The sequence below is a fragment of the Homarus americanus genome, unplaced genomic scaffold (assembly GCF_018991925.1).
Source record: "Homarus americanus isolate GMGI-L3 unplaced genomic scaffold, GMGI_Hamer_2.0 scaffold32063, whole genome shotgun sequence".
NCBI classification, from domain to species: domain Eukaryota; kingdom Metazoa; phylum Arthropoda; class Malacostraca; order Decapoda; family Nephropidae; genus Homarus; species Homarus americanus.
Genome location: NW_024753223.1, coordinates 255,050 through 277,094, shown reverse-complemented (window position 1 = coordinate 277,094; position 22,045 = coordinate 255,050). Strand labels below are relative to the sequence as shown.

Here is a 22,045-nt window from a genome sequence, read left to right as displayed (position 1 = left end):
AAACACGTGTACCGTCTAGCTGATACACTCAACAGCTGGTGATGCGTGATGCATCGTTGTAAACAATGGGAGGTTGAAGTAGATTACCGGGTATTATATTAAGTGTGAAATATCGAAAGGTTTTTATTACAGGTATTTTTTGTAGATCAATGAGAACTGTGATACCGTATATGATATGATAAGTTAGCCTGTGCAAAGAACTTCAACACAGACTACTGAAAGCACATTGTAATGTAATTTAGCCTATTGTAAGGTGGTGAGCTTCATTTGCTGAAGGAACTGCACAACTTTTCGTTACTAATTGGTACATATATTACGTTTCCATTGTTTACTGGCAGTAAATGGTAAATATTTTTCATGTCTGAAGCTAAAAGTTGCTCCTCGCCCTTCCCATCATGCACGGGTTCAACCTAACAAAACTATTACGCATGTATAGGACGACCCCCAATTTTTTGCCTAAAAATTTGGTTTTAAAAACTCAAACTATACACGAGTATATACGGTACATGTAACATGAAAACAGGCATATAACATACTGTCTTCAGTCCAAATCAGTTACACTGCATGTTAAAGAATGATACATGAATCAAATTATCAAGACATTAAAGTAGCAACATATAACGGTGAAATTGAGACAATTCTGACAACTTCAGCAAAAGAATGATATTACAGTATTTATCAGTCAAATTAATCCTTACCTCATGAATAAATTTCTAAATCATAAGTGCTTGTAATGTAGGAATCATGCAAATGGGTTCTTCTACTTTGGTAATTCATATGAAACCATTATGAAAATTCTTGATATGAATACTTTGCAATCTTCCTAAGTATTACTCTTGTAGATTATGATATACAGTATATTGTATACTGTACATACATTTTGATTAAATTACATTGTGACCTGTCCATATTCAAAAGTGCTGTGATGAGTTACCCTGTTTTGTCACCTTTCAAACTTCGCTGGCTTTTGGAAGCTATATGTGTAAAGCATTAAAAACTGATATGCATGTGAATACAGTACTCATTGTTTTAAATATATATGTCTACAATAAAGATGACAAAATATATATAAATATATATCTGTATACACAACACTTAGCTTAATTATCATGCTTTGGTAAAACCATATACAGTGGTTTGTATCAGTATTATGCCATTATCAAGAAAAACCCACATTTTAACTGTGTGCACAAGTTAAAAATAAAATAACATACAAGCCAGGCACTGATATCTCTGCAGACCAATAGGTGGCCCTCATGGATGGAGGAGTTTCACTGAAAATGAACAACTCATTTTTAGTGTTTACTACGTATTATTTTTCATTTTATAAAAAAATAAAGTTCTTTCAGAACGAAAATAAAAACCACTAAAAACACCTTAACAATAAATAATACTTTGTAAATAAACAAAAAATATTCTATTAATCAGTCACATATTACACAGAGAAATTAAGACACAGAGACTTTGACATGAACATTCCCTATATGACTATACAGTACTGTAAGTGTACAATGTTGAACAAATTATACACCAGGGAAAACTAAGACAACTTCCTTGGGTGAAGAAACACTGTACAGTTGCAAACTTATTCATGTGATAACACCTGCTACAATAAAATATTGCTCATAATACAGTACATGAAAAGAAATAATTATTGTAGAAACAGCAGCTGACTGTACAAAAGACAAGTAATTTTAAACAATTATAATAATTTAACAGATGCTATGCAACTCGCAGAACATTGATCACTAACTTAAAAAGGCAACTAAAAACAGACTAGCACTTGAGATTGTAACAAAGAGACTCAGGTAAATTGAGATTGCTAACTTGAAGGATTCCTGGAATACACTCATAATGTAACATCCAAAACACCAGCCTTTGCACTCACTGAAACTGATTAACTAATTTTGAAAGGATGTAAACTTTACAACTCATGGCTGTCCAGTACTTCTTAATGAATAAAATGTCTTGGGAATTTTTTTTTTACTATCAGGTGTCCCAAATTAATCACTCGAGTCAGTGGTTATGGTTTTTCAAGTACTGTAGTTGCAATAGAATTCCAGCATTTGCTAAGGGTGGCCATACTAATGAGTAAGTTTACTACTACAGTACTACTACTACTTGTCCTTAAAAATGTTAACACCACCTTGATAAATATTAGCCCAGTACAGTAGTTCATAAGAGATGGACAACAAATAGTTACCGGTAACCTGGAGGATTGCTGGGATTCATTCATAAGGAGAGTTAATTAAATCACCATCCAAGAAAACCTGTATCTGGAATCCAGGGTTGAAAATCTCCAATTTGTTTGACTCATGGCTGCTATGTTTTCATGTAGGACAACACCATCTGAATAAACTTAAATTGTACCTCCCCAATGTTCATTATGATTGGTTGGTTTGAAAGTTCAAGTTTCTAGGGAGGGAACCCCCATGAACAATTCATTGTAAAGAAAAATTGATACAGTATAAAAAACACCCATACTACTTTTGATATCGAATTGGATGAGCAATGGGAATTCCACAATGACTGAAGCAATATTTCACCTTCATTAGGGCATAAAATCTTTTGTTTGAAAGAGATATTACCATTTACAGTTCATCATTGCAATCTAGTATACTGAGGCCTTAATTGGTTTAACTGAATAAAGAAATGGCACCAAAACTATATACTGTATCATAGTTCTTCTGTGAATGGCACATTTTATGTTGTGTCAGTCACTAAGGAATTGCTAAGTTGCTGGACACACAATGGATGTAGACCTACTGCATAAGTTTCCTCACCTATGAAAAAGTGAGGTATTACCAACCAAAAACTTTCAAGAGCCCAAGACAGTAATGAATAACTACAAACTTCCACACTGTAACAAGATTTAGAGAGTAAGAGAAGGGACAGGAGTGACTGGTGAGGCACGGCCATGAATATTTTTGGGCATAAAACTACACCTTAAGATTATTCTCCAAATGCAAACCTCTCCTTTGCCCTTTCACAAACAACAAATCAACCCTCCATTACATTTTTCTTTGTCTGTTTCCCTTCATATTTTTATACTGTACAGGGTTTCTATAATTTATTCACCTGATTATAAAGCCCAATACAAATTTTACAGTAAACGATATCATAACACGGTTTGCTGCAATTAATAAAGCAACTCAGGTAATCTTTTGACATGTATTAGGCACGACTGCTACCAACGTGAATTGTGACAATACAATGGCGACCGTGAAGGAGAAAGCAATGTGTATGCTGTGGTTGTGGGAAACCAAATCTCTAGTTACTGTACAGAGATATTTAGGAGCAGGTAAGCCTAATGTGTCTGCAGATACAGTAGCTGAAAGAGGCCCATGTGGGGATTTACTGAAGTGTAGTTATGTGTGTCAAATACATGTCAATAGATTACCTGAATTGCTTTATTAATTGCACCAAACCGTGTTATGATATCGTTTACTGTAAAATTTTTATTGGGCTTTATAATCAGGTGAATAAATCACATTATAATCTACTGGATTATCCCCTGGACTATTACTATACATAACTATATAGTATTAATTTTTTTGTATTATTTTACTTGTTGCCATTAAACTATGTGAATCTCAGGAATTTTACAGTTGCAATCAGTAGTTTTGACAATTCTAAGACAATTTTCTTCAATGACATTTCTGGTGCAAATTACATTTAAGTGAGATATTTAACATTTTATTATGTATGTTCATGCCCAGAGCATTGAATGACTGTGGAGCTCCCAGGTTAGGTTAGGTTCAAAACTGTTTTTCCGATGGTTTTTGATATATTTTGAACACTTTTTACCTTGCTTTTTATAGCAAATCTCTAGACTTCGAGATGGGAAGGTGGGGGCCTTATCTCAGAAGCTATTGATTTGTGCCAGAAATGAAGGTCAAATTCATTCATAACACGTCAAAACCATTGGACAAACATAGTTTCAACTTCGATTTTGTATAGCAGCAAAAAGTGAATATTTACCTTTCTTTGTTATACTGTACAGGGTATTGTACAGTACAGTACATGCACTTTCTTAATATATCACAATTCTTTTTAGATCAGTATACAGTATACCTGAAAGTGCTTTCTATATAGCCAATAAGACAATATATTTATATCTTTTTCACCCCATTATATGTAAAACGTAGACAAATTTTAAATTAAGGAAGTAAATCATTTGTACGTACCTGCTTCTGAAACTACAGAGGTCCTCTGATACATAAACAGATAAAGTTGACGCTTTACATGCAATCTTCAACTTTTTTTTCAAGGTAATACTGAAAACAATGTCAATCTCTATTTGCAAGTCATGCTTACTTCAACAATAAAACTGTTATAAAAAGAATTAAATTCTATAAATTTCAAGTTAATTCTTGTACCAGAGTTTCTTCAGTCTTTGGATCACTATGAAAATCAGAAGGATGACACAGTATTTAACAGAGGAAATCATTAGCATTATACAAATGATGCTTTGAAGATTTTCTTAAGTTTGTATATATGTCCACTGCTGTGTAAATCAATCTTAAAAATCCTCACTATTTACCTTCAGTATATGTATCACATTCCTGGTGATGGGCAAGGTTTACACCCCCATGACCTTCAACTGCAACTGCTCCTTCTGGAAGCACATTGTGGTCTTCCACCCTCATCCTTCCCGAAGCCTCTTCAACAGGTTCTGGTCTTGTACTTGATCTATCCCTAACACCCTCACTATTACTTAATCCTACACCTACAGCTGCACCTACCCCAACTCCACCCTCAACTCCAGCTGGTGCAGGGGCATCTATTGCAGGAACAGCTGCTTCTACTTCTGCTGTTCCTCCACCTTCTCCTTCATTACCACTGGAATGGTGAGGTCTTACAGGAGCAACAGCATGGTCAAAACCTCTCAGCCTTGGACGATTTTCAGACCCCACTTGTGCAGGTGTCTCGAAGTGCACACAGTGAAAAACCTGGTAGGAAAAGAAATCATAGATATGAATTTTTTTTTTCTTCAAGTGTCATTCTCATTTTGACAGCTCAAAAACACATTCACCTTAAGTTCATATCTAAGGCACATTACAAGGATAAAATGAGTGAGAGTAAGAAAATTAACAGTCAGTGCTTGTGTGGGTTAAATAAATATAGGCTAAATCTACCAAAATGGAGCAGGAGTGAAATTAATACATTAGGCCTTTGTATAATGCCCATACAGTACAGTAAAGGTAAACCTCTATTTATGATATCCCATTCTACGATAATTCGCGTTAACGATGCTGATATATTAAGACCAATTCCTTATTTGCGATGTAAACAAACTCGAATTAACGATGTCCGCCAACTTGCCAAGACGAAATATGGAACGCATCACTCACTTCATTTATCAGCTGAGGCATCATCTACCCAACTACCACTTTGTGTCCATCCGGTGAACTACAATCCAGTCGTTGTTTCTTCTTGGTTACATGTGTGTAAGAAATGGAGCTCAATGTTTATCAGTCATCATTGGTGTTGTTTTATTACCTTACAGTGAGAGGACATCATTAAAGTTCACATTGTACCCTGTTTCAATGACTGTGAAGTGCTTTTTCTCTGACTGTCAAGTGTTTTCCCTGTTTAAGTAACTGTAAAGTTCTTTCACTCCAACTAGGAAGTGATTTTGCTCTGATCCCCCACCCCGACAATGGGTGACCTGACAATGCATCAGAAGGTCAGTCATATGAGACCACTAATCCTCTACCACACCTCCATCATGTGTGTTAAGACATAAAAAGTGTTTACAGTTACATATTACATTCACAAGATTGGACAGTATATTCCTACTGTAGGCAAAAGATGACAGTAATAATACATATTATTTTGTTTGTTTATAATATATTACATATGTAGAGTGGTGTTTGCATAAATAAATACAGCTATTGTGTCAGACTGTGTCATATACATTGCTTAGAATCGGGGAAAACAGTGACACACACAGCTCCATTCACGAGGTGCCTCGCACACTCATATCATATTTATTTAATTTGATTTTTTTTTACTTAACTGACACATATAGGTTCCCGACTGACCAGGAACCTATCCCATTGAACCCCATGTTATAATGAACCCAATTTATGATATTTTGACCTGCGATTAGGTTTTCAGGAACCTAGCCCTCTCACAAATAGGCGTATACCTGTATTGTATATGTAAACGTTTTCAGCAAAGGTCATCAATATTCTCCAATGGGAAATAATCCTTGGGTTCTATAGAAACATCCAAAGTACACATATAATCAAATCACGTTCACAAGAGAAAGAAGCTATGTGTTATAGGTACATCAAGAAATGTATTGAGAGAGAAGAGCATCAAAGGAGGTAAAGACCAGAATACACAGAATAGTTCACCTGGCATAATGTAGGGATGTGAGGTACTGTGTGCATTGACTGTAAAAAGAAAATGCTGTAGAAAAGACATAGTGGATACCAATATGTAGGGTGAATATTATCACCCTCATCATCATCAAAGCATTATAGCCATTTTCCATGCTTGCATGTTGAAGCTAAGTTTTATGCCTGGATGCCCCATCTATTGCAAACACATAGGGCGGAAATGAGAGAAGCATTGGAAAGACCTGAAATGGTTTTGCTCAGGCGATATGAACATATTAAGACAAAGGAAAATACATTAGTGGTGAGAAAGATTATATTGTAAAAGAGATAGAAGACCAAGAAGATATAAAGATGGAGGCAGCAGTCTACAGGGTATATGAATAAGTGGAGAGCATTAGGGGGCAGTGAAATTTTGCTCAAAGCTGCACTCTTTATGCATTGTTCCTTATACATATCTAAGACTCCATGCCAAATTTGAAGCTGATATGTCGAGGTTTAGTCTGCCGCATTTTCTACTGAAATTTTTAAATTTACCTACAGTACTAGCCAAACAGCCGCTGTGGCGGTGCAATGTTCTGTTCAGTGTTTATCAACTTTTTTTTCATATCTCTTATTTCATTTAAGTTGTCTTGTTGCAGATGAGTATGGTGCTATGTCTATATTGATTATCAGCCTTTTCTCATTTCATTTCTCAGTGTTGTGTTACTGTACTGTAATGTAGGGGAGACCTGGCATGTAATTGTGTTATAAAAGTTCCCAAACGTGAGGTGCAGTTTCTCCTTGACCAACGAGGTGATAGGAAGATGAAGATTGCAGGGGTTGACATGAAAGTGACGAAGATGTGGGACAGAGTGACGGCAAGAGAGAAGCATGATGCGGACAGAGTTAGGAGACAGCTTGAGCAAAAACATAGATATCTGGTAGCTGGAGATATTCCTTATGTTGAGGATAATTCAGATGATTCAAGAGATATTCCTCTCGTCAATACTGATGCTGATTTTGTCCCTGATCCAAGGGCTCTGACAGACACCAGTTCACAGAACCGGACAAGACTCCCTACACTGGCTGCCGCTTGTGACCGATACTTGATTAGTGATTATGCTGGAGCTGCCATTGCTACTGCCACCTTAACTGACTATGGCATTATCACAAAGGATGACAAGAGTCAGGTTATTGGACCACATAAGCTGCGGGATGCGAGACAAAAATACCGATTTAAGAGGCAAGAAATTGAGATGGCTAGTTTAGATAATTTGACGTCACTCTATTTTGATGGTAAGAAGACCGCCACTCGTGTGATGATAAAGAATGAGAAGACCGAGAAATGGAGTTCGAGGATGATGGTGAAAGATCATTATGTCATCATGGTTGAGCCTGGCAATGAATATCTCACACATGTGACTCCCAAGACTGGACACGGAAAGCAGATTGCCAAAACTATTCACGAGTTTCTGGTGGAGAAAAATCTAACCCAGCAGCCCATTGTGTGTGTTGGTTGTGATGGAACCAATGTAAATGTAGGATCAGAAAATGGAGTCATTCATCATCTTGAAATGTTACTTGGTCACCCGCTCCATTATTTCATATGTCAGCTTCACGGAAATGAGCTGCCTTTCCGCGCAGTTTTTTATCACTATGATGGTAAACCAAGTGGTCCTGAGCATTGGCGTGGTCCCATTGGAAAGCAGATCAAGGAGTCTTTGTCTGAGCTTCCAGTTGTCGCCTTCCAGCCAGTCAGTTTCCCTGATTTCCCTGTGTTTAATGATGAAGTGGAGAAAGATCTGTCCTGGGATCAGAAATACCTGTATAGGATTTGTAAAGGAGTTATCACAGGTGTTGTTGAAGATGACTTGGCTGCTATTGAGCCAGGTCCTCCCTGTGTGTCAAGGTGGAACACCTTATGGAGTAGAATCCTCAGGCTGTATGTAGCAACATCAAGACCCAGCCATGAGTTGAAAAGAATTGTCATTACAATAATAAAGTTCAGTGCTCCAATGTGGTTTTACATCAAGATACACCCTTACGTAACACACGGCTCAAGGAACGTATTCCAGTCCCTGCTATATATGAAACACCTGAATAGTGAGGAGGAGACGATAGTGAAGAAGGCTGTCCAGAGAAATGCATACTTCGCCCACACAGATCAACTTCTTCTTGGTATGTGTGCAGATGAGGACATGACTGTTAGAGAAAAAGCTGTCTCAATGATAAGAAAAATTAGAGAGGAGAATCAGCAAAAGGAAGAATGCACTGGCAGATCTGAAGAGGAGGAGGAAGATTCTGATGCTGCTGTTGACGAGAATTTGTTAAACTATACTGATGAGGAGGGTAAAGATGGAGATGGGAATGAGGATGTGCCTCCTGTAGTCAACATGAGAAAGGTGGTGACTCCGAAACTAAAGTGGCATGCAAAAAACTATCATTCCATGATTAACTGGAGGAATGAACTCAAGACTGAGCCTCCTTACAATGCTTCTCTGTCAAATCTACAGGTTAATGACATTCTTGAGACACCATTAGTGGTGCCCAAGTGGCCAAACAGCACTCAGGCGGTCGAGAGAGGCATAAAAGTGATGACTGAAGCTTGCACTGAAGTGACGGGATACGAATCGAGAGATGGATATATTAGGCAAAGATTATTGTCTAGGAAAATGATGCCAAGGTTCCGCACAAAAAAGAATTTCAATATGAACTTGTAATGATTTTCTATACGGTGTACCTGTAAAATAACATGTGAATTAAATCGATGTCACCCATGTAAAATTTATCATTATCCTGGAAAACATTAAATGACACCTAATTTTTGGTATACACTAAAAGTTGACAAAAAGTCGTTCGCGATGCGGCAGGGTAAGTATGCATGAAATGGCATGAAATTTTGCACAGGTGTTTGTTACAGCCATACAAACGATGCCTGAAAAGTGCAGCCTGCAACTCAAATAAAAGTGTTTTTTCCCTGCCCCCTAGAGAGGATCATATAAAACTATTCTTAGAGATATGCTTCTGATGGGTGATGCAAATTGGTGAGAAGTGACACTGATAAACAAGAGGGATTTTTAAGGCCTTATTGTGGAGGGTGGGTACAATGGCAAATCACACCTATTACTGTATAGCTTTAAGAATAAATGATAAATGAGGAAAGAAAAGTATGTGTGTATTTGCTTTTGATTCCAGCCATCCAGTATTAAGCAGAAGCCTTGATATAAATAGATAAATAAATAAATATATGAATAAATAAATAAATAAATAAATGAATAAATAAATAAGTTAATTTATAATACAATTTATGCAGTTTATATTTATGGGTAACAATTTCCAATATTTGAACTCATTTTCATAAAAACAATACTGTATAGCCACAGTTAATAAAAAAATAAATAAAATAAAAAATTAACTATACAGGTATCCCCAATTTACAATGAGGTTAGGTTCCATAAAAACCTATCAAAAGTTGAAATATCATAAATGGGATCATTACAACATGGAGTTCAAAGGGATACGTTCCCAACCAGTCCAACACCCACCTGTATCACCGAAAAAAAAAAAAAATGCTGTAATACGTAATACAGTCAACCCTCGCTTTACGCGGTCCCACATTCCGCGTTTCCACGTTTACGCGGTACCCTGCCGAAACCGGAATGCTCACATTCCGAGGTGCGTGTACCCCTTTACGCGGAGAGCGGCTGGCGAGCCGCGCCATTTTTGGATCCAAACCTCCCGCCATCCGCCATGTTGTGTAAGCGGTGCGAGCAGGGTGCGCACAAGGTCGCCCAGTCATGAAAACATTACCGAGTTCTTCACCCGCCACCCACCACAGCCGGCCCAAGTCAGTGATAGTGATAATGATAGTGAGGATATGGACTTATATGGACTTTGAGGGGTTTGACAAAGAGGCCCTGCAAGCCTCTGTGGTGGATAGTGATACAATACAAGTGATACAGGTGAGGGCCAATAATCTGCCCTCTGCCTCGGAACCAACCTCCCATCCCCGTGTGCCCAGCCATCTTTTCTACTAATGTAAGTGTTAAAAAACCTAATATTATTGATATTTCTCTTAATTATTAATTGTGTGTGCATACCATCATAAAATTAAGAAGTTATTTTTACTACAGCGTGGGTATTGTGTCGGAAAAAGTTGAGTTTGGGGGGTCGGCCCGGTCTCTTTTTCAATTAATCTCATATGTTATGTTGTTCACTTTACGTGTTTCTCACTTTACGCGGGCCGCCGTGGGTTGAATTAACCGTGTAAAGTGAGGGTTGACTGTATACAAAAAACAATTAAACAAATCTGACCACATCATTAAGAATAAGCCTGGCCGACATTACATGTCCCCTTCAAGGCTTCAAGGCTAAGGGCACTCTTGAAGGTGGAGTGGTGATGTCACTTTGACTCCCACAAAGCCTCTGGGGCATCTCAATGCCACTTCACAACAGATACAAAGCATTTTACAGTCACAAAAAACATTGCAAGAGTCACTTCACAGTCACGAAAACAGAGTACTGTACAATGTGAACATTAGTGATGTCTTCTCACTGTAAAAAAAAAAAAAAAAAAAGTAACACCGATTCTAACCAATGATCACTGAGTTACATGATCATGGCCATGTGCAATTACCATGGATAATAGTCTGGTACTGTAGTGTAACGGGTGGCAGCTTAGTGGCGCACGGGTTGACTGCAGCCGACAAGTAAAGTGAGAGATGCGTTCCATATAGTGTACCACGCTGGCCCAGACGATGACCATTGTTCATACGAATTGTTTACCTCATAAAGGGGAACATCGTAAATAGGGAATACCTGTATCTGATTTTATCTCTGAATTTCAACCACCTTCCATGTTTGTACAGTCACACACAAGGTGTTAAAAACAATTAAAAGGTAGATATCATACTTGGAAATGAACCACTCCTACATCTTAGAGAAAATGTATAAATTTTTACATAAAAAGCATACCATACAACTTACTTCATTGGCAGTATTAAATGTTCCAACTATTTTAAAATAAACAATAGCTCTTGGAGGAAACGTTAAAGTTTGCCATGATCTGCAAGATTCTCGTGTTTTGTCCACAATCAGTTCCCAGTCTCTATTATTAACAGACGCTTCTATGTAATAGCTGTACGAGCGATCATCACAGTCCCACAGTAAAAGTCTGAAAGAGTGATGAACATTGTCATTCATTAATAAAATTTTGATCAATGTTACCACATTGCACAATCAGTGAATATGAGTTGGTTAAATAGCTCCCATTTTAAACCAGCTTCCCTAATGAAGAAAGATGAAAATGCATCTTTTAAAAGCAGAAAATTAGCACATACAGAGAAATAACTAGAACTCTGCTTTCCCTATAGGCCTTTATATTAGAAAATCATAAACATGTATTATTTATAAGATACTCTGCTAAAGTGTGGAAGAACGAGAGCACATTAATTCCATTCTTAGTATAAAAGCTTAACAGTATATCATCACTCATCCTCTTTAAATATAACCTTATGACACACACGCAGACAAAATGTTTATTCCAAACAGTTTTGTCCTCCTCTGTGGTATTACAGACTTGTCTGTAGCTCCACTGACGAGGGCAACAGTTGTCACCAAAATTGTTTGGCATAAACATTTTGTCTACCATTGTGGGTTTCTTTTTGTACATTGTTGATCACGTTATGGTGACTCTCCAATCGCCCTTTTAAAATATCTCAATCTCTCAGAAACTGACCTTAAAATCATTGTAAGACTGGGGTTTGGGGTTTAGTCTCAGTTCCCAGAGTGAGATGGGATGCCCAGAACAAAATAGGAACTTGAAAGACTTTTTTCTAAATAATTAGCACTCCTTTTGTTTGGCAAAGCTAATCTAACCTGTCAACTTGCCCTTGGTCAAAAGTTTAAACTGAGAAAAGTCCTACAGACTAATAAGGGAAGAACAGATGTTATGTAATACATACTTGCAAGTGGAGAGCCAATAAGGTTGTCCAAGTTGCACACATATGGAACCAGAGCCCAGCTGATGGCAAGTGTAGCCCGAGTCCCAGTCGTAGTTGTGAATGTCTCCATTTAGAAGATTATTACGTGCACGACTCACACCTTCAATCACCAGTGCACTTTTAGTAACGAGTGCAACATTTTCTATTGGAACTGTAGGGAGGAATTTACAGAATGCCATTATCAATAAGGATTTTCACAAGATACATTTTATCCAGTAGACCCTTGATATAGCACAAGAATGAGAACAAGAACTGGTGCAAAATGGTAATTCGAAACATATCGCTCCATGTACAGGGACAGTGTTTCAATATGATATATAGGGTAGGGGACTCCAGCCCCCCAAAATACACTATAAATATTCCCTTACAACACCACTTTTCCTCACTTAAATGCTAACTCCATCATTTCAATTTTTTTTAACAAAATATAAATCACAGAGTCTGAGCAACTGCTTCCTGAATCACAATATATCAAAGGTCTACTGTGTAAGCATTGTTACTATAGTACACATGTACTTCATTTCAGCCTCCTCCTGAATTGCATTTCTCCCTCAAGTATTACATCTTGAGGCAACCCTAATTCTATTCACATGTTTCTAATTAGTAATAAAGAAGTAGCATTTAATTCAAGTACAAAGATAAAAATATGTACTGTATGAGCAATAAACATAGAACAGTTTGATCAGAGCAAAAACTCCAAAGTATATGTCAAAAAGGAGTAATATACTGTACTCTAGTGGGAAAACATCCTTGTTTATGCAGGTTTGGCTTTAACCAACCTTTTCCAAGATCATAACCCTTAGCATAATCAAGGTCAACCTATACACTGAGTGAATACATATGTTACAGCAGCTAAAAATAATTAAATAAAAATGAATTAAGAAAGGGCTTGAAATCCCACTTTATGATGATGGAAAGAGACACTTGATATGGGATAAAATCCCAAAAGTACATCCCTTGGCAGGAAGCCTCTCTTACCAAGTGTTTATCTACATGTACAATCCTAGGCAGAGCCATTGTGGAACAATCACAACATTCACTCTTGTCCTAAGTATATCAAACATATTTCTTGAAGAAAATCAAGCACCCATTCCCACTCCACTAAGCATTTTATCATTATTTACACCTAAATGATTAAAAATTTGCTTACCTACAAGTCCTTTGTGTAATTCCACGTCTTGTTTAGAAAAATATGCTTCAAAGGCCACCACATGGAAAACACGATTAACAGTATTATTTGTCCCCACAATACGAATATATCTGACAACTCTAGAGGCAAAATGGAGATACTGCCACGAGCGACAGTGATAACGGGTGTGATCAACAACCCGAACCCAATCTTTCTGATCCATAGACACTTCAATATAGTAGGAGTAGCCCCTGTGGAAATAAAAGAATCACAATTACATTAAAATAAGACAACTCCTTTTATCAAAAAATTACACAAATTACCATAAGGATGCCCACTGCCTTATTTTTTATACTGCATGACCTTTTAAGTACAGTACGACAGAAAATTTTCACGGATATGAATAAAAGAAAAGTAAGCCCCAAAATTTGAAGGAAACATGTATAATATTATACAGACACTGCTAAGACCCCCTGACTCCTCTACCAACCCCATCCTCAGCTGTAATTCCACAGTTTTGTAAATCTAACATTATTAATTCCACAACTAGATATACTGTACAAACAAGTCCTGCTGAAATAAAAACTAAAATATAATTTTACCGCTGATCTTTATCCCAAAGCATCATCCTCATGTGGTTGATGATACACTGCATTCCCAACTTGATTAGTATGCCCTGGCCATTGTTATCATCTATAGGGTGTCTCGTAAAGCCACGATCCATGTCATAAATTGATACATTTCCATCTAGGAGGTTTGCCCGCATCTCTCCCTGAAGCACTTGAGCCCCTTTACTTGGCACAGCAACATTTTCTCCTGGCACTGTAAGCAAATACATGTCTGTTAACAAATGTCACTAAACCATAATACTGTAAAAGCAGTGATATTCCTGTTAGCCAGAACAACTGGCACACAACTCTTCCGGTGATGAAAGACTTCCGGGTACAAACCAGGAAAAATATCCTATCCCCAGAATCTTTTCTTGTCACAGAAAAGTTTCCATGAGTCTAAACTCAGTTTCTCGCACGGACAGACACTATCGCACATTCCCAGAATGTTTGTGGGTATTGGGGAAAGATATCACAGTCTAAACTATGCATCTCATCTCGCACGGACACTCTCCCATTACATCTACTGCAGACTGTGGGCACGAGCTAAAATATTTACGGCGAGCAAAAAGCACTGTAAACTTTTATTCACAGCTTCTGTTGATACTACAATGATCCTGAATAAATTTTCTGCAAGACTCTTCCAATAAGAGATCCTAAAACAAAATATCTGGACACAATATAATGATGGGGACTGTACAACATTCCTTTATGAAAAATATAAGAAATGTTGATACCAGAGTCTATAAAAGCAGTTCTAATTAAGATATAAACTCCATTTCTTTACTAGAATAATTCTGAATAGTTTATCTAAAATTCTGGTTAAATAAATATATTAAAAAACTAATAATCTATATGATACAGGCGTGCGAGGCACCTTGTGAATGAAGCTGTGTGTTACAGCGAAGACTGGTATCTTCCACCCCCAAGGAGTTGTGTTGGATTAGTGGGTCTCATGTTACTGACCTGACCTGATGCAATGTCAGGTGGAGGTAGGGTGAGGGATAAGTGGTCTCATATTACTGACCTTCTGATGCAATGTCAAGTCACCCAGTGTTGGGTGAGGGATTAGTGGGTCTCATAATGTAAACAGTACTGTACCTTACTCTTTTAAAAGCTAAATCTTCTGTCCTTGATATAAAACCTACCTTCTAAGCCTGGCCCCTGATTAAACTATACTGTACTGTAATAAGAACAAAAGAGCAAAAGAGCAAATATCAAGCAGCAGAAGCATCCATTAGTCCCCTATTTAAAGCCAAGCAGAATTCGGTTCTTTCTCCTGCCTCAACTTTGTCCAAGGCACTTCAGATTTCCTCTGCTTTGCATGAAGAGAGTGGAGAGATTGTATGTCTATATATCCTGTTTTACACACTTCATTTGTGGGTTTTCTAGGTAGCCTTTGTTTACCCAATTTAGTGTTTTATGTAGTTAAGTCTTTCAGAAATTCTCACTAAACACCATCTTGCAGTTGTTAAATTCCTTGGAATCCTCCATCCTCCAAGTTCATTTTGAGTTTAAACTTAGGTTTATGGTATTGTCTTATGATTTTGGACTTTGGTTAAAAATCAGGATTTGGAGTTTTCTAGGTTTCTCCAAGTTGATTCTTAAGTTTTCAAATATCTCCACTGATCTGCACAATGGTGGCTCCCAAAAACTTTAGGCTCAGTGTGTCAAAGAAAACATTCAAGAGAGTCATGTGATACCTGTAGTACAGGAGACACTGAGTCATTGGGAAATAGTTTTCCAGTGTCCTATACAAACACGGAGAGATGTAGACTTGTAGAACTACCCTTATTTTTGTAGTTGGGTTGACAATCCAAGTGCATCACATGAACATTTGGAGATTCTATCATATCAATTCTACCTACACTCTTGTTTGCTTCAGTTACATAAGCCACAGTGAGGGCATTTAGATGATAAAATTATGAATTGATCTTGAAATCCTGTTTCATAACACAAACCAAGGAGGAGAGTTTATAAGCTGAAGGACCAGAATGTAAGAGAAGTACAGTATTTTACACTCAGTTGAGAAGACTGGAAACATCCAGTGAGAGGGATGCTAGGCCAGAATTAAGGATGTTCTGCTGAGTGTGGTTGACAAGATGTGAACCTGGATGAAAAGCTCAGCCAGGCATGCAGTAACATGGAGATGGAATGAAATACACAGAGTGATCAAGGAGAAAAGAAGATATATAAGGCCTGGAAGAAGGGTGGTAACAAGGTGGACTACCTGGAGGCCAAGCCTAATGCCAAAAGAGAGGTTTACAAGGCTAAGAAACATGAACAGGACACATTCGTGGATATGCTGAATAGTGCAGATGCATGAGGAGAGGTTTTCAAAACAACCAGGTGGGTAAAAACCAGGATGTTGGTGAGGAGTGTGTGAGAAATGACCATGGTAATGTGATTATTGATAAAGAGAAAATCATGGATGCCTGAAGAAAATACTACTACGATCAATTATTGACTGAGGAGTATGAATGGAACAGGGAAAACCTAAGGGTAGTAGAACCAGTACAGAGACCATGCCTAAGGATTGAAAGAGAATGGGTAGAGAAAGCAATTGGCAATATCAAGAATGGAAATGCAGCTGGAAGCTCTGGGATAGTTGTAGAAATGAAAAAATCATGCCATGCAAGCATGTCAATATGACTGAACTGATTAATGAAATCATGATGGAATGTACTGTTCGAGACGACTGAAGGAAGTGTGATTGTGAAGCTGCTAGATTAGGCGGTAGAAAGAGTGATTGACAAATTGATAAGGGGAGTGGACATAAACATAATGCAGTTTGGGTTTATGCCAAGAAGGGGGATTACACAGGCAATATTTATGGCCAATCAGCTACAAGAAAAATATCTAAGAAAATAGAGAATATTGCATTACATATTTGTACATTTTGAAGAGGAATTTGACAAGGTTCTATGTGAAGTATTAAAGTGGGCATTGAGAAAGCTAGGAGTTGAAGATTACCTTGTTCAATTGGTTATGATATTACATAAAGGTTCAAAACCTCTGTGAGAGAAGGAAAGTGAGGAATTTTAGGTAAAAGTAGGAATCTATCAGGGTATTGAAGAGTCAGTGAAAAAAATTAAGAAATGGAAGGATGGAATAGAGGCAAACGGCCTGAGAATGAATGTGACAAAATCTAAAGTATTCAGTAGTGATGTGAGGGACCTGTGGTGAAAAGTGGAAAATGGCCTTGTATTGTCTGCAAGAAAGGTGTTCGCAACAGCTTAACAATGTTTCAACAAGGTGGAAGGTGGGAGCACAAGAGGTGCAGTGGAGTAGATGGCAGACTGTGGGATATTGCCAACTTTAAATGTTCTGTATATGCAGGTAACCATGTGCCCACAGCAGGGCTGGGAAATTCAACATTAGGATATGTCTCTGGACTATTATGATGAGTTCTGTTACCTGGATGAGATGATGAGTTGCATGAGTCAAAGGAGACTGGAGGAAGTATAGGGAGCTGCTGCCTTTATTGACAGCAAGAGGACTTTCCCTCTCAGTGAAAGGAAGAACGCATGCAGCTGGTGTGAGAGTCTGATGTTATATGACAGTGAAACATGGACAGTCAAAGAGAAATACATAAATAGACTTGAGTGACCTGAAATGAGAATGATGAGGTAGAAGTGTAATGTGACATTGAAAGACAGGAAGTCCTGTTCAGAACTAAGAGGGTGGCTGGGTATTCCTGCCTAGAGACAGGCTGAGATGGTTTGGGCTTGGGGAAAGAATGGATGAGACCAACCGAGTCAAGAGGTGCAGTGCATAAGCCTAAATGGAGGAGAGTCAGAGATAGGCCAAGAATAACATGGAGACAGGTTGCAAGAAATGACACTCAAGTTAAGACCATACAGCATGGAGAGCTGCCATTAAGAAACCATAGCTAACCCGCACAAGTGTGGACATAAAACAATTATGATGATGAGAACGAGTCCACAGCTGGTACCTTAGATACCCTCCTTCTTCCCAATGACAGCTGGAAGCTGGTTGAAACTGAACAGGTATTGCAGCCTGTAATCCAATATGGTTAGCGCAACAGCTGTCAGTCACAGTAAATACAAGATAGTGATGTCACAGCTTAGCAGACCTCCTGCTTTAAATGGCAACTATAGTACTTCTAATCTCAGTCAAGAGTTCTATTTACTTTAAAAAAAATTATTGTTGATTTAATTATTAGTGTATTCACTGACCTAGAATATGCACCTAAAAACCTTATTTCTTGAAGCATAGTTATAAATTCTATAGCAACAACATCCCTTTTTAAGGCTGATGAGTGCAGTGAGAAGTATGAATAATCCTCAGATTAATCCCAGCTACTAAGGTTAAGGGTTCCCAGGACTCTTAACCTGCAGGCCTAGTGGACACCTTAAACAAGCTACCTAGCAGCAGACTTGGATATAAAATAAGGGTTCACAATGAATCCACCATTCATGTCTCTATTAGCATTCAAGGTGTACCTGTGACATAGCACCATTTTGAACAAAAATGACTGTTGACAAACCTCAGAAAAGATAGGAATAACTACACCTTTTTCATATCCATCCATTTGTTTCACTAAACTTACATACTTCACCACTTTGTTTAAAATATTTAACTAACTTACTTAGATACCCTCGGTATTGCAGATCCATATCCCTGGATTCATTCTTGGCTTTTATTGCATCCAATATTTGGTCAGGGGATATCAATGAAGTTGGCCGAACAACATTTAGCAGATCCTGAAAGAACGCATTAAATTACAGTACAATAAAGCAGTGAAACTTTGTAAACAAAACTGAGCACATAACCAGTATCCTCCTGTTCATGTGCAAGAGCCATGTATCTCTTATTAATGGCACATAATCAAATCACTCTTGTTAATGTCATTTTGGGGGTCTACTGTATAATTAGACACTATCCATGACTGGTAATTTTCTGCTGTCACTTAGAGAGTAATCTAGTCCGAGACTCCCAAAATGTGTTGTGCTTCAACTGGAGCTAGCTGCGAGATAAGTCGAGCAAAAAAATGCTTTCACACACACAGGCTGTTTTGGAAAAACATTTCATAATTCCGGGGGTGTATTCCTAAGACATGCATGAGGATAAATGACTTTATGACCACAGTCTCAATACCCATTAGTTTCAGAGTTAAATCACAACACAATTAGAGTTGGAATGTGATAAAACCTACAACACATAAATGATATACTGTATCTAGTGTTGCTAGTACAATTTATTTACAATCATGTGAAATCTGATATGGACTTTACAGTAAATGTTCAAAGTTCTGGCTCTCTTCGTGAATGTTACCACTTACTTTAAATAGGACTTGATATTTTATGTTTTATGGCCATAGACTTGTTGCAGTCCTCCCCTACCTAAATTTGTGGCATAACTCTGAAACTATTGGGAATTGTATTAACACTGTGGTCATGGAGTCATTTATCCTTATGTAGGTCTCAGTAATACACCCCCACAATAATTGTTGCAGAGCATTCCTAGGAATAAAAAATTTCAAGATATGAAGATGAATTTTCCCATCCCTAAAAAACAAAACAATACTACATCCCAGAATTTCTCCGGGTACTGGGACAAGTTTTACAGGAGTCTAACTATACATCTCGCACGGATAGACACAGAGCTTTATTTATATATTGTACATAAACACGACTGTGCACATACAACTTATTGTAAATAAACAAAATAATGAACTGTATACTATTACAGGTAAACCTCGTTTTATGATATCTCGATTTACGATATTTTGCTTCAACGAGGTCGATGATTTATAACCACCTCCCTATTTATGATAAAAAAATCACATTTTCAAAGGCCATCATACGGCCAAACTTGCCGACACAGAGAATATGGAACACACCTCTCACTGCACATGTCAGCCAGGGTCATCTACCAGCGCACCACCACGCAGCCACCCGGTGCACTACAGTCCCAATGGTGATCACGTCTGCCCATGATTGTGTAAATCAACGATAATTATCAGTCAGTATCGTTATTGTTACTTATCATGTGTTTTTTTCTCTTATAGTGAGGGCATCACTAACCTTCAGATTGTACTCTTTTTTGGTGACTGTGAAGTGACTTTTGTTATGTTTTTTGTGATTGCAAAGTACCCCGGTTTTGGGAAAGATTTTCCGAGGGGCACATTTTCCGGAAAATTCCGAGAAAATTTTCCTGATACCCGGAAAATTCCGGGGACGGGGAAAGTTTTTCCGGGTTTGAGAGATGAAAATCAGGCGCATTTTCTGGGAATTTTGAGATAATATTTTCGTTACCTGGAAAATTCTGGGGATGTGGGATTTTTTTCCAGCTGTGAGAGAGTCACCTCGTTACCCAGAAATCTCTCATTCCCGGAAGTGCTCTGGACCAATTGTTCCGCCTAACGGGGATATCACTGTATTTTTTCTTTTCTTTTATTTAGCTATTCACATTTATTGGTATAGCATACTATATTATTTTATGTACAAAGAATACCTTCTTCCACATGCAAACCATCCTCTGGGCAACTGCTTAGCCAGGCAGTCGTTGGGGACGGGCAGAACCTCCCACACATTCCGTGTTGGTTGCACGTGTTATGACATTCTGAGACGGCTTCATCATATCTCAGAATATTGCGAGTTATTGCACATCACTTTTTCATAGCAGTGGCAATGCAGGAAAAGCATTCGGGTAACGACTATAGTAAAACTAATCAGAGACATCGCATAGAGGTAAATGGTGTTAAATTTTTAACTTTGTAAAACTGATCGATCGTATATACTGTAGATCCATCGTATAAAGGTCATTCATTACCTGTACTGTACTCACCAGCAGATGCTGTTGTCTTCAACTTGTGATGCAGGCAGGCCAAATGGTGATATGAGGATATGGGATGGTCTTCTCTTGTCCTGGACCAGGTATTGCTAACTGTCACTCTCCTCTCCCTCCATGAACGAGAGACTGTACACACACACTGTATACTGTACATACATCCTCTACACACTATCATACACTATGTGCTGTACTGTACATATGGTACTTTCACACTTAATTAATGTACAATACAGAATACAGAACTGTAATCACTTTAACACTTTAACATTGCTTTAACAGTATTCTTGGCTGATTATATGCTGGTACACAACACAGATTGTATGCAAAAACAGCTGTGAGCGAGTGAACAAGCTTGTACAATGCCAGCAGACAATGAACTAAGAATGTCATGATGCAAGAGTTTGAAAAGATAGGCTGCAAGATACATCAGCCAATTATAGGCATCCCATGCAGTCACATGACAGCAGTGGCCAATCCTAGTTCAAGAGCACTCTGAGTTTACCCACCTACTGGCATGCATCTTTGCATTGGAAACATGATGCAATCTCTCCAAAATTCATTTCCATGCCCTGAACAGAGTTTTTCTCAGAATTTTCCAGAAATGTGCATGATACTTATTCCTATGCTCTGAATGGAGAGATTTTCCCAGAATTTCTCAAGACTCAAAAATACATTCCAACTATTAGATAGTTCCAGGGATTGAAGAGTCCGGCTAACAGGAAGATTATTGTACTGATAAAATTTTTAGTTCAAAAAGATCAAATACTGATTAATTTAAACTTCTTGATATTTAAGGGATACATAATCATCCTAACTTCCTTAGATTAACCTTGAACAGCTCTGCACGCCTATTAACGTGACTCTTAGGTAACGCTTTGAGCTTAAATTGTCAAGAGGCCATTTCTCACCAACATTTAAGGCCCCACATGATATATGGCTGCTACCAAACAGGGGGGTACTACCGCCTGGGAATGTATTGGAAGTATAATGTGTTGTCTAATGGTAGACCCTGCTGCCATATGGCATCACAAAAAATGTGATCAAGTCCCAGGTTGCTGATCTGACTTTCTTACTCATTTACAAACAATTGCAGGGTCTCAATTGTTTTTCTTACTATTGACAACATACATATATTGTTTCTCACTTTTGATTTTTTTC

The 22,045-nt window shown here is 37.9% G+C and overlaps 1 protein-coding gene across 4 annotated transcripts in view; it reads right to left on the bottom strand.

Moving 5' to 3' along the window:
- Positions 1-382: 382 nt before the first annotated feature.
- The window catches only part of LOC121855302 (BTB/POZ domain-containing protein 9-like), a 37,317-nt gene continuing 15,654 nt past the window's right edge, over positions 383-22,045 (bottom strand). For 3 of the 4 annotated variants that reach the window (XM_042350182.1, XM_042350180.1, XM_042350181.1), the window contains 6 exons: positions 18,681-18,795; positions 14,063-14,282; positions 13,482-13,711; positions 12,293-12,482; positions 11,316-11,502; positions 383-4,952 (listed from right to left, as the gene is read on the bottom strand). In XM_042350182.1, the coding sequence (XP_042206116.1) occupies positions 4,536-4,952; positions 11,316-11,502; positions 12,293-12,482; positions 13,482-13,711; positions 14,063-14,282; positions 18,681-18,795 (1,359 nt within the window). In that variant the 3' untranslated portion in view covers positions 383-4,535. The remainder of the gene's footprint in view (positions 4,953-11,315; positions 11,503-12,292; positions 12,483-13,481; positions 13,712-14,062; positions 14,283-18,680; positions 18,796-22,045) is intronic. The other variant, XM_042350183.1, reaches the window with a different exon arrangement.